The 12,364-nt window shown below is 36.0% G+C and overlaps 2 protein-coding genes and 1 long non-coding RNA gene across 5 annotated transcripts; 1 reads left to right on the forward strand and 2 right to left on the reverse strand.

The window, feature by feature from the left end:
- Positions 1 to 2,864: 2,864 nt before the first annotated feature.
- Positions 2,865 to 3,964, reverse strand: LOC130988509 (uncharacterized). Its single transcript, XR_009090125.1, has 2 exons — positions 3,828 to 3,964; positions 2,865 to 3,753 (listed from the first exon to the last, which is right to left on the reverse strand). It is a non-coding gene; the product is annotated as an uncharacterized LOC130988509 (long non-coding RNA).
- LOC130988486 (U-box domain-containing protein 52-like) lies at positions 3,062 to 6,702 on the forward strand. Its single transcript, XM_057912355.1, has 9 exons — positions 3,062 to 3,383; positions 3,468 to 3,550; positions 3,619 to 3,740; positions 3,847 to 4,034; positions 4,105 to 4,159; positions 4,234 to 4,537; positions 4,638 to 4,739; positions 4,861 to 5,289; positions 5,596 to 6,702. The coding sequence occupies exons 1-9, from the start codon at positions 3,218 to 3,220 to the stop codon at positions 6,301 to 6,303; spliced, it is 2,157 nt and encodes a 718-aa protein (XP_057768338.1). The 5' UTR covers positions 3,062 to 3,217; the 3' UTR covers positions 6,304 to 6,702.
- LOC130988493 (pentatricopeptide repeat-containing protein At3g42630) lies at positions 4,418 to 9,443 on the reverse strand. Of its 3 annotated transcripts, XR_009090114.1 has the most exons (3): positions 9,254 to 9,435; positions 7,338 to 8,787; positions 4,418 to 4,554 (listed from the first exon to the last, which is right to left on the reverse strand). XR_009090114.1 is itself a non-coding variant. In XM_057912380.1 (2 exons), exons 1-2 carry the CDS (start codon positions 9,365 to 9,367, stop codon positions 7,636 to 7,638), a joined length of 1,257 nt encoding a protein of 418 aa, XP_057768363.1. In that variant the 5' UTR covers positions 9,368 to 9,443; the 3' UTR covers positions 7,061 to 7,635. The 3 variants fall into 3 exon arrangements, 2 of the variants coding, with proteins under 2 accessions (XP_057768363.1, XP_057768351.1); XM_057912380.1 differs by lacking the exon at positions 4,418 to 4,554 and having other exon boundaries at positions 7,061 to 8,778; positions 9,254 to 9,443; XM_057912368.1 differs by lacking the exon at positions 4,418 to 4,554 and having other exon boundaries at positions 7,061 to 8,787; positions 9,254 to 9,443.
- Positions 9,444 to 12,364: the final 2,921 nt, after the last annotated feature.

The following is a 12,364-nucleotide window of genomic DNA, read 5'->3' on the forward strand; positions in this document are numbered from 1 at the left end:
GAGCACCACGGGCACCAAAAAAGTAAGGGGCTCGACAAAGAAAAGGGAGTCATGTGACTCAGAGCAGGAGGACCACCCACTAAAAGAGAAACGACGAAAGTGGGTGGATAATAATGCAGGCTGACTACCCACTGACCGAAGTGGGTAATTCTACAGAAGTTCCACTCATCAAAAGAAGACAAAGGATGGTGGAAAAGTTGCTGACCCCTCACAGCATTATCAGCTGAATAATGAAAAATGGGACCAAGAAAGCACCACTTACCAGGCAAAGTTGGGTGGAAGATAAAGTAGCTGGACCTCACCAACCATTATCACAAAATGATAAAGGAATGTTCAACTCCATGTGAAGGCACTAACGAGTGTCGACAATTATGGCCGACAAAAGAAGGTGGCCGTCACCATCCAAGAAAGCTGGCCACGAAGAAGGAATCCAAGGCCAACTACCAAGCAATTATAGAGGGGATCAAACCTCTATATAAACCCAAGCTCTAGAGAGAAGAGATCATCGAAAATTCTCAACACTTTCACACATCACACTCTCTCTTCAGAAAACTATCTTTGTATTTTAAATTTTGTTTTCATAGTTTTTTCAATTCTAGTATTAGTTTCTTTTATTTTATGTATACAAGAATTAGCTACTATGAGTAGCTAAACAAGTTAGTCTCCTCCCTTAGGGAGATATTTATGAAATAAATTAAGTATTTTATAATTCCTCTTTAAACGCTTTGTTTTAACTCAACTTTCCGGTTTAGTAAAAATATTTTCTTTTCATTTATCAACAAAAATATTAGACGTCGAAACACAGTGAAGGAGGAAGGTTGCAACCATCTCTTGCGAGTGCGTGGTTGGACGAGAGTCGGGGAGGCGGAAGGTCCATAAAACGCGACAAGAACTGACTCCTGAAGGTGACCATTCGGCGAAAGGTATACTGTTGATTTATGTTTAGAATTATTTTGAAGTGTTACGGAAGCATGTTGGGCCTGATAATTTGATCTGTTTTGACAATATAATTTTTAGAAGCTCATAAGGATTATTTTGCATAGGAAAGAAACATTTGGGGTATTTGTGATATTTTGGTTAAAAATAGGGGCAGATTTCTAATTAGAGAAAAAGCTGGCGTGTCAAAAATGGACAAAACTCTAAGTTCATGTATTTTATTGGATTTTCCTAAGTTGGTGTTAAAAATGGAATTTCTCCATAGTTGGTGTATTTACACGCAAATTTCCCTTAAATAAAGGGAACTTGTTTGTAGTTAAATAAAGGGTTAATTGTTTGTAAGTATACGGACTTTATTCAAATTATACTCCCTCCGTCTCACGAATCTTGACACGTTTGAATTTGACATGGGAATTAAGGAGTTGTAGATTAGTATTTTAAGTGTGTAGTTAATAAAATATAAAAGTGATAAAATATGAGAGAGAATGTAATAAAAGTGATAAAGTAGGAGAGAGAAGGTAATAATTACTCCATTACTCAAAATGAAAACGTGTCAAGATTCGTGGGACGACCCAAAAAGGAAAGCGTGTCAAGATTCGTGGGATGGAGGGAGTAGCTTTTAATCAAATTTATTTTTTCGGTAAATAAATACATGAACCTTTAATTATTTGGAACTAGAGTTCAAAAGTTTATTAGTCAATAACTTGATTGTCTAAAATCTAATGGGCAATCCAAAGGTATAGTTGGAAAGCTCTTGACGCCATCTTTCTAATGATACTTATATTGTTGAGCTTTGGTCACCGAAAGTGATCGACATCAACTTTCATGCCATTTTTCGACAATTTTCGGTGATCAAAACCCAATAATATAATTATCATTAAAAAGGTAACGTCAAGAACTTTTCAATGACACATTCTCTTTTTCATCCGACTCCAGACATCACAATCAAGTTATTAGCTAGCGAACTATGGGCTCAGGTCAAATTCCAAAAAAATAAAAGTTTTTTTACTAAAAAAAAATAGATTTGGTTAAAAAGCAAAATTTGAGTATAGTTCGTGTAAAAGTTCATTTATTTTGATGGAAAATGAGAGAATACATATATTTTTATAATTTTTTCATTATTTTCACATGTTTACTATGATATAAAATTTTCTTCAAGCTGAGGAAAATATTTTCTTGGACATATCATTTTCTCTTTAATATTGGATAATATTATCTTTAGATAATGGTGTGAAAATATTTTTATCTCTAGTAAACATATGATAAAAATGAGAAAAAAAAATTACTTTTTATTTATCTTTTTTCAATGAAAATTTTACGATCAAACTAAATGGACCTAAATAAAATACAAATATTAGCATCTAGACGGGTCATCATGCACGCTTCAATTTTTCCTCGCCCTATAGCTTCATTTCTCATTTGTTTTATTATTTGTTCTGCCCACCAATTCAAAAACTTGAAGAATGAAGCAATACTCGTAAAGAATCACAAGCTCAAGTTCAACATAATAATGCGTAGCTCGAAGGGATCACCATATTAGAAAATGAGGAGACTTATTAATTCTTTTTCGGAAAAAAAAAAAAGTTCAATGCACGGAAAGAATAAGGGGTTACCTCAAGTCAAGGAGTACTATTAAACTTACTGGGCTAAGAGAGTTAAACACAAAATATTTAATTACTAATAATTTGTCGAAGAGCGTTTGGAGTAAAAGCACTCCAACCACCACTAATTACGTAAATTTACATAAGATTACAATTTAAACACATCAAAATCTTTATGCAACTTTAGAATTTTAGATAAGATTAATTACAAGGAATAATATTCATTCAAATTTTGTTTTTAATTGATGATTTCGTATTTGATATTTCAAAAAAAAGGTTCCTTTGAATCACAATATTCAATATTAGACAAGACACGAGACGAGGAAATATGTGTAGGATGGAATTATTAAAAGACGAGAGAAGATAATCCGTTTGGGGCGACTAGAATAGAATGAACCCTCAGAATTCGGATGGATATCACCACTCAACATCTTGATGTCAACGGATGGTGCACCTCAAACCCATGTTATTAGGGGAAACAACAACTAATTAATGAAAAAAATAATTCCAACCAATATGGATTTCATTTGAGTCAATGAATCTGAAACAGGATTCATTGTCTCAAACCAATTCAAAACTTTTCCCAGGAGAGAGATCTTGAGGGACTAAACATTTTTGCCTTTTGTGATATATCCACTCTCTGCTTTGGCTAATCCATTCAAATAAAAAATAATTGAAAAATGACAAGCCAAAGAGGGAATGGAGAGAAGAAGCAAGAGACGATTGCAGTAGCCATAGACAAGGACAAAGGGAGCCAAGCTGCATTGAAATGGGCTGTCGATCATCTCTTGGGCAGAGGCAAAAGTGTTACCCTTCTTCATGTCAAACTCAAGAACTCTTTTCCACGTACTCTCTCTCTCTCTCTCTCTCTCTCTCTCTCTGAATTCTGATAATCCTATTGTTTACACGAGATCCTTTATGATGATTCAGTGGGAGCTCGAATGGGTTTCCCTGACAACGACAACGCCAAAGAACTCTTCCTCCCCTTCCGCTGCTTCTGCACCCGCAAAGATGTAAGAACCTCCCACCTTCTTCTCCAAATTATCAACTCAAATTTCTCTCATTTTCTCTGGCCTCTCAGATTCAAGTGCATGAAGTGATTCTAGAAGATTCAGACGTAGCAAAGGCCGTGTGTGAGTACGTCAAGAACAACTCCATCGAGACGCTGGTCATAGGTTCCTCACCCAAGAATGGCTTCGTTAGGTAACAGAATTACCTGTTATTTATACTCATCGCCATCAACACATTTATATATTATGTATAAGCACCATATAAAGAAGGCCTACTTACGAAACTCTCGACACAGAAGATTCAAGACTGTTGATATTCCAGGCAGCGTCAACAAAATGGCGCCAGACTACTGCACCGTCTATGTCATCTCCAAAGGGAAGGTCGCATCCTGCAGATCTCCCTCCATTCCCGCTCAAAGAGAGCGTTCGCTGCATAACTCCGGTAGCCTGCACGACGCACGCTACGCGCAGCTCAACGGAGGAAGAAGTCGGTCTTTCAGAATCTTCCAATTCTCATTTATACAACAGTACTGAATCCCCACCCCTTCTCTTGGCAGGTAGTCCAGCAGCGCCTTATGCTAAGCCGTCAATGGAGGAAACAGATTCAATCAGGTAAACATCAAGTTTTTTTGTATCCAAGTCTGTGTTTTTGAGTTGAGATTCAACAACAGTGCATGCATAAACAGGTCGCCCTTCACCAGAGGCAAAGCTAACAAGTCGTATGGAGAGCTTTCAATGGGCGAGAGCGACATATCATTTGTGGGGTCAGCCAGGCCAAGCAGCGATCGCATGATGTCACCATTCGATCAGGATGCCTTCATGGCCGCTCGTCTTTCCAGCAGCTCCGACCCAGAGAGCCGGATGAGTTTTGGATCTCCATTCTCCAATGCTAGATCATCTGATGCAACCAATAGTTTTGGAGTCTACTCATCCAGCTCCAGCTCCCAGGACAGCGGAAACTTTTCGTGGTCGGGTGGTTCCCAAAGCCTGGTAAGAACACACCACTCCTGCAAAGGGAAGGAAATAGGATATTACAGATTTGCAACATAAGTCGGAAGCACTAATGATTAACGTTACACGATATATGCAGGACGATGTAGAAGCAGAGATGAGAAGACTCAAGCAGGAGCTCAAACAGACAATGGACATGTACAGCACAGCATGCAAGGAAGCACTCACAGCCAAACAGAAAGTAATGTTATAAACTTTGTATTGGATTTCCTAAACATATACAATATGAAAACCGAAAAAGAGTAGCTGAATATTTTCATTAAAAGATGATAAAATAAGGGGGGATATGAACGTCTTTGTAGGCACTAGAGCTTCATCGCTGGAAAGTAGAAGAACAACAGAGACTTGAGGAGGCACGACAAGCTGAGGAAGCAGCATTAGCAATTGCAGAGATGGAGAAAGAAAAATGCAGGGCTGCTATCGAGAAAGCAGAAGCAGCTCAGAGAATAGCTGAACTCGAAGCACAAAAAAGAATCAATGCTGAAATGAAGGCACTGAAAGAAGCAGAGGAGAAGAAGAAAGTGCTAGACAAGTTGGCACAAAGTGATGTTAGATATCGCAAGTACACCATTGAGGAGATCGAATCAGCCACAGAGTACTTTGCAGAATCTCGTAAAATTGGGGAAGGTGGATATGGGCCAGTTTACAAGAGCTGCCTAGATCATACACAAGTTGCAATAAAGGTTCTTCGCCCGGATGCAGCCCAGGGAAGATCACAGTTTCAGCAAGAGGTGGAAAAGTTCTATGCACTAAATTCAACCTATAAAATCTCAATAAAAATTCTTACATGAATACTTGGTGAAGATGTAAAGTAATCTCGGTTTTTTCTACAAAAAGCAACTAAACCAAATTAACAAACAAGTAGGAACTCATCTAACTCAACCATAACTTGTTGGAACAGCTTGTGAAAATAGGATTTCAGATGCTGAAAAACCATGCCTGATTTAAAGGAAAAGTGATATAGGCTCTCGATTTTGTTCCAACAACAGGCTCAACTCCTGGTAGTTTAACTCTTTCTGTTGAATGCCACGATGCAGGTTGAAGTTCTGAGTTGCATTCGACATCCTAACATGGTTCTCCTCCTAGGAGCATGTCCAGAGTACGGGTGCCTTGTCTACGAGTACATGGCTAATGGAAGCTTAGATGATCGCCTATTTAGGCGAGGAAACACCCCAGTGCTCCCTTGGCAACTCAGATTTCGTATAGCTGCAGAAATAGCTACTGGGCTCCTTTTCCTCCATCAGGCAAAGCCAGAACCACTTGTACACAGAGATCTGAAACCAGGCAACATTTTGCTTGACCGCAACTTTGTGAGCAAGATCAGTGATGTTGGATTGGCCAGGCTTGTTCCTCCTTCAGTAGCTGATTCAGTTACACAGTATAGAATGACATCAGCAGCTGGAACATTCTGCTACATCGACCCCGAATACCAACAGACTGGAATGCTTGGCATAAAATCAGACATATACTCACTTGGGGTTATGCTGCTTCAAATTGTAACAGCCAAATCCCCAATGGGATTGGCTCATCACGTCGAGAAGTCTATTGAGAGGGGGACCTTCGCTGAGATGCTTGACCCAGAAGTTCATGACTGGCCTATCGAAGAGGCCATATCTTTCGCCAAGTTAGCACTTAAGTGCACGGAATTGAGAAGGAAAGACAGACCTGATCTTGGAACTGTGGTGTTACCCGAACTCAACAGATTGAGAATGCTTGCTGAAGAATCCATGCCCAGCTATCACTAATTGCAAACCCAAATGCTTGATGACCAAATCACAACAATTCTCATTCTCTTGATGAACCTTTTTCAGGTAATCGAAACTCATAAGCTATACTCTGATCATGACGGCACAAAAGGCCATTCAGTGGCTGGATGCATCCAAGACAGAAATCTAAAGTGAGCCACCTAACACATTTTTGTTGGCTTTTTAAAATAGCCATCTTTTTTGCATCTAACTCTGGTTCAGATTTGTGTGTATATGATTTTACAAGTCTAAGAATGAACATCAATTCTATTCCTGCAGCCTTGCAGCTTATATGTTAGTTGTTCGGTCAAAAAACCATACTCTTGTAATATATTTGTAATAGAAAACTTCAATGCAAGTATAGAATCATTCTTGCGACATGACCAAGTTTTGGTATTACTACTTTGTTCCACTAATATTTGAGAAAATATTTCCTAGACTTTTGTGTATCTTATGTATCTGCAGTATAAGATGCTACGTTAAATAAAGCAAATGATTCAGACAAACATAAGACATAGTTATTTCATTTGTTATCCTGAAGAGGTGCCATTCTACATATGCCCTCGTTTTTATTTCGTTGGGGAGGCATATTGATGGATGTTAGAAGAGCTAAGATTTCTGTTAATAGAATGGAAGATCAACGGTTATTCCACTACATATACACATGCAGACATGGTTAAGTATTTGCACACAATTCATTGATGTTTGCCACAAAATCACATAAGTTATAAGATACGGATAGCGATTTGCCACAATATTATACAAAGTAAAACTAAATTTTGATAAATTATGAAAATATACACTAACTACAGGGGACAACTTTTCATTTAACCCTTATAAAATATGACATGAACACTGGGCCCATATCCTTCCTTTTCTATCAAATCTCTAGTGGATGAAAATCTGAAAAAAAAAATGAAATTCCACTATTGGTTACCACATGTCCTCAGGTTTTCTGCAGGCTTCATCTTTTAAAAGGTTTAATCGGAACATCATCAGTTGGGATAAGAGTTTATATCAAGAATCAAAGCAACCTTAAATAAACTGCCTCTACAAATTCTGTATGTTCAATGATCCTACTTATGCACCATCTCCGACCAGCTCATGCACTATTTTCATCCAAGGTAGATGAATGTTCCTGTCCATTCTACATAGAATTTCACCAACTCAGCCCATGTATAGCAATACCAGGTAGTGTTTAGCAACCGAGGGCCGAAGAGTATGCCTGCTGAAAATAGAGAACCTAAATTATCAGCAAGAGTTTGAGCTGACAGAAAGAAACTACAAGAATGCATTCGATCCAATTGATAATGAGGATTACTCATCATTTCATCAGTAATTCCAAAATATTTGATTACTCCGGAACTTTTTCTTCAGGTAGATGGAGATAAGCATTTTGTAGGTCCAGTCCTTTTTCTTCGTATACTCTATAACTGCATCTGAGCTCAAATGAAAGTCTCCTTTTCCCATAACCTCAAACACTAGTGGATCCGTCTGTACTGACACCATATCATCGGAGTTGAGTTTGCTCAAGGCAAAATCCAAATTCCTTCCAAGCCTTTTATCCAGGTAGGCATCAACAACACAACCATAAGTCACAAGATCAGGAACCACACCTTCATACCTCATATGGTCAAGGCTCAAATGCAGATCCCACAGCAAAGACATTTTAGAGAACGCAAGTGCTCTAATATTAAATGTAGTGAGATCGGGACTAAACCCTGCTTCCACCATTCTCACAAATTCTCTCTGCAAGCTTTTCATTTTGAAGTTAGCAGCATAAGATAGTAGGAGAAGGTTCCAAAGAAGATTCCCAACATTTCTCCTTCCAAGACCTACATCATGTATGAAACGACCTAAATCATAGAACTTATTTTCCTTTATATAAGCAAATGAGATGGCCCTAATACTTTTTTCCTCAATCAGAATCCTTGACATCTTGAGACGACCATAAGCAACTTCAATATCAGCCAGCGAACAAAATGCACAGTTATACAATATATAAGCATTCCCAGTTGCTGAATCTACAGAATAACCCATCGAGACCATCTCCTTAATCAAAAATTCCATGCCATCCAGCCTCCCACTCCTTCCAAAATAAGAAATAGCCAAACTAAAAATATTGTGCAGTAGATTAACATCTTTCAGTTGCATTTGGAGCAGAATTCTGGTAACCATGCTAAAATCTTGAATGCTACCATATATAAAGATCAATTGAGAAACTACTTCAGCATCAGGCACACATGAACTGTTAATCAATTGATCCCAAATTCTCAATGCTTTAGAGAACAATCCATTGCGAGCATAATGTAGCAGCAGAGCTGATAAGGTAGTGTTTTCGGGCAAGAGCCCATCTGGTTTCTTCTCAAGAAAATTTTCTTTGGGAACCAGAGACGATCTTTCTACACTTAAGCCATGTGCAAGTGAATCAGAATAGTGCACATTACGTCTGTCAGCATAATCCTCGCATTTCTCCTGCAAACTCTGTTAGAATACCCACAACTCATCTTTCCAACATGCTAGCACATTAAGGGCAAACAACGTGCCTACTAAAGTGAAGCATTTAATGCAGTACCATGAGCATCCAAACTAAAGTGCAACCTTCAATTAACGCTCTGGTTCAATTAATACTAAAATTTCAAATCAAAATGGTATAATGACATAAAACCTTTAAGAACTTATTTGTTGCCTCTTGAGTAAGGAAAAACAATCTTCTCAACTGACCCATAGACCATCATTTTAGTTTAACCCAAACTAATACTCTTATTGAACTAAATCAGTTCACCATATATGAAACGCAAGAGAACCAAAACAACCCGAACTAAATCAGTTTAATCCAAAAGTATACTACTGCTAATCACAAGTTAGTACTTATGCAGTAGATACGTTATCATATGGAATTAAACTACAATCGTAATGCGAAAAACTGATTCAAGAGAAAAACAAGTACCGTCGAGCGAGAAGACTGGAGCGACTCCCAATTTTTTGAGCATAATCGTCTGAAACGGTAACGTTTCACCGTATTGAAGGTCGTTGGAGCGGACACCATTATCGCTACCGCCATTTTCCTTTTTTAGAGGGAAAGAAGAGGTTCATAACATAACAGTATATACAATACAATACACAAGTGAACTAGAAACAATCAAACAAACAAACAAAGTGAGGGATTTGAACATCTGCTATAGAGGCCCAATAATGAGCAATTTGAGGGTTATGCATGGAAACATTTTTTTTTATGTTTTGGGCCTTCAATTGGCCCAATATGGGGATTTAGTTTTGTTTTGTTTTTTTGAAGAAAGGGGATTTAGTTTGTTAAGGAGCTTTGCAAGATATGGGCTTCAACTATTGGCCCAATTATAAAAATTACTCCCTCCATCTCATTACAAATATCTCATTACTTTTTATCACAAAAATTAAGAAATGTGTAATTAATTGATATGTCTAGAGAAAGAGACTAGGTATAGAATAAGAGAGTAGGGTGGGTGGACCCATTAAATTCCCCTAATTGTTTGCCAAAAAAAAATATGTGACATTTGTAATGGAACATCTCATTATTGAAATTGTGACATTTGTAATGGGGCGAAGGGAATAATTTGTTTGGTAATAGCTTCTTTGTTAAGTACAGCTATTTTGTCACAAATAGTACTTCGTCTCATTTAGAACATTATATTTTTCAATTTAAGTCGTCTCATTTGAAATATCGTGTTTCATTTTAAGATATCTATCACAAAATAAATACTATCAACATAACTCATAAATTGCATAATATACCACAAAAAATTATTTTTTGTAGTTGAGGAAGCCTAACCCAAGCGGCAAAATTGAGGCACCAAATATTTTCTCTTTTAAGAGGTCATTGGTTCAAGTCTCATCGATAACGTGTGAGTTGTATTTTGTTTGTATATTGAATTTATTTGAATATTGGATCTAATTTGTAATAGCATGATAGTTATTTAATTAATTCATTAATGTAATATACAATTTCATGACATATTATGTACTCTTGTATCTCAAATAAATAAATAAATACTTCCAAAATTTTAATTTTTTTTTCTTTAAAATTTATTATAAACAACTCACTTTATACTTAAATTACCTATACCTTAATATTCGTACACAAAAGAAAAAAACATTCTGAATTGTGCGGAAGGATTTACAAGATATTGGTTGTTTATAAATCCTTTTGACACACATCAATTACTTTATCTGTCCCAATAAGCTTGGCTCGTTTATTTTCGGCACAATTATTAAGGAATGTTAAATTAGAAGAATAAAGGTGATGACCCACCTAATTAAGAACTTGATTAGCAAAACTAAATTGAGTAAATTAAAAGGGGCGTTTTACTTTATTAAAAGTATTGGTTGAACAAGATCACTGCAAATGGCGGTGGTCCGTGGAGGAGGAAGAGGCAGTGAAGGAGTTAAATGGCAGTGGTCCACTGCTTCTATCGCCGCCACCTGGAACCCACTCCGTCCCTCTCCCTCTCCCAGATCTCCTCTCACGGACCGACACATATGAATATATCATGTGTTATATTGTATGTATACACAACTGCGACGGATGAACATATACAATAGAGCTTGTTTTTTGATTAAAAAAAATACAATAGAGCTTGTTGATGTAACATAATATAGAGTAAAAATTTAGTATTTTATAAAACAAAATAAAAATAAAAAAATAAAAAGAGTTTGCACCGCTCAACAAATTAAAAGAGTCCAATTAGTTATTAAAATAATAGACTTGGAAGGCAAATGACACGAGAAATTAAAGCAAACTTAAATTATTAAAATGGGCTTAAAGGGCACTCTAGGAAATCGATGTCATTATTACTACTATCACTAGCTTTGGAGTCAAATGTCATGATTTTGAAATGGACAATCGCATGAAGGGATGAAATGAATAGGGGCCAACTTGATAGGCTTGGTCATTTCATTATAAACGATGTTTGATATGTTTTCATTGTATAATTTGATTAATTTATTTAGTAGTATGCAATATTGTATAAAAATTCATGAGTAAAATACATTGAACAAGATGTGTACCTAAAAGCAAGCGATAGTAGCAATGGTGCTTTTAATCACACCTCCTTTCACGTTTTCCTTTTTTCTCCTTCCCTTTTGTTGCTTTCAAATAATTATTTTCAATGTAAGTTTTCAAGAATAGATCCAAAGTTGATAATGTTGTAGAGAACCTCAAAGTCAATAGTGGCCATTTTTAATTGAGTGTTTGCCAATTTAGTGACAAAGGCCAAAAAGTATGAGAGGGACCTCACATTTGCCTTTTTTATTTTATTTTTCCCTAGTATATATTCTCTTCTTTTAATTAAAATACGGACCAAAACCAATGCATTTGCAATACTATAGTGATTTGCTTTGGAAAATCTGTTTCATTTGTTTCCTTCCTACGTGTCGTACTATATATCGTTATGGGTGTGTGCGCATCTTGTTTTACCCGTACATATTTTTATGTATAATATTTATACATCTCTATTTATTTGAGTATTACACTTTTATATCACTAACAACTCCACTCACATTTTATTAAAATTTGTATCGTTCATAATGTGGCAATTTTTTTTATAAACAGAGGAAAAATATAATAATTTTTACATAGGTTAAAGTTGCATCGTATAAAATAACATACTTTCTCCGTTCCATTTGTATAAATTTATTTTCCTTTCTTAAATATCCCAAATAGGTTTATTTTTATAAAAGGTAATATATATTTTACTCATTTACTAATATGTCTCTATTTAAGTTTTAGATGACTCCAACTTTAATTTATTATTAAATAGTAATAAATATGTAAGCATATTAAAAAGTTTAATTATATATCTTTATTTCTAATATTTTTTCTTAAATTTTATATAAATTTCAATCAGTGTATGTAATTGAAACGAATGGTGTATATATTTGGTTAGAAAGTCGTATTTGTCATCCATCACAAATCAAAATTGTACTGAATTAATGTATAGATGTAGAGTTAATAAACTCATTGTTTTAATATTGAAAAGTAAAAAAAAACATCACTAACATAAAAAGGATAGTAAAAAGTCACTTT

The sequence above is a fragment of the Salvia miltiorrhiza genome, chromosome 1, assembly GCF_028751815.1.
Source record: "Salvia miltiorrhiza cultivar Shanhuang (shh) chromosome 1, IMPLAD_Smil_shh, whole genome shotgun sequence".
Taxonomy (NCBI): Eukaryota; Viridiplantae; Streptophyta; class Magnoliopsida; order Lamiales; family Lamiaceae; genus Salvia; species Salvia miltiorrhiza.

Coding starts and splice junctions, on each gene's coding strand:
- LOC130988486 (XM_057912355.1), top strand. CDS start 3,218: ATGACAAGCCAAAGAGGGAATGGAGAGAAGAAGCAAGAGACGATTGCA. Junction 3,551..3,618: donor GCTTCTGCACCCGCAAAGAT/GTAAGAACCTCC, acceptor CTGGCCTCTCAG/ATTCAAGTGCATGAAGTGAT. Junction 3,741..3,846: donor CCCAAGAATGGCTTCGTTAG/GTAACAGAATTA, acceptor TCGACACAGAAG/ATTCAAGACTGTTGATATTC.
- LOC130988493 (XM_057912368.1), bottom strand. CDS start 9,367: ATGGCGGTAGCGATAATGGTGTCCGCTCCAACGACCTTCAATACGGTG. Junction 8,788..9,253: donor TCCAGTCTTCTCGCTCGACG/GTACTTGTTTTT, acceptor GTATTCTAACAG/AGTTTGCAGGAGAAATGCGA.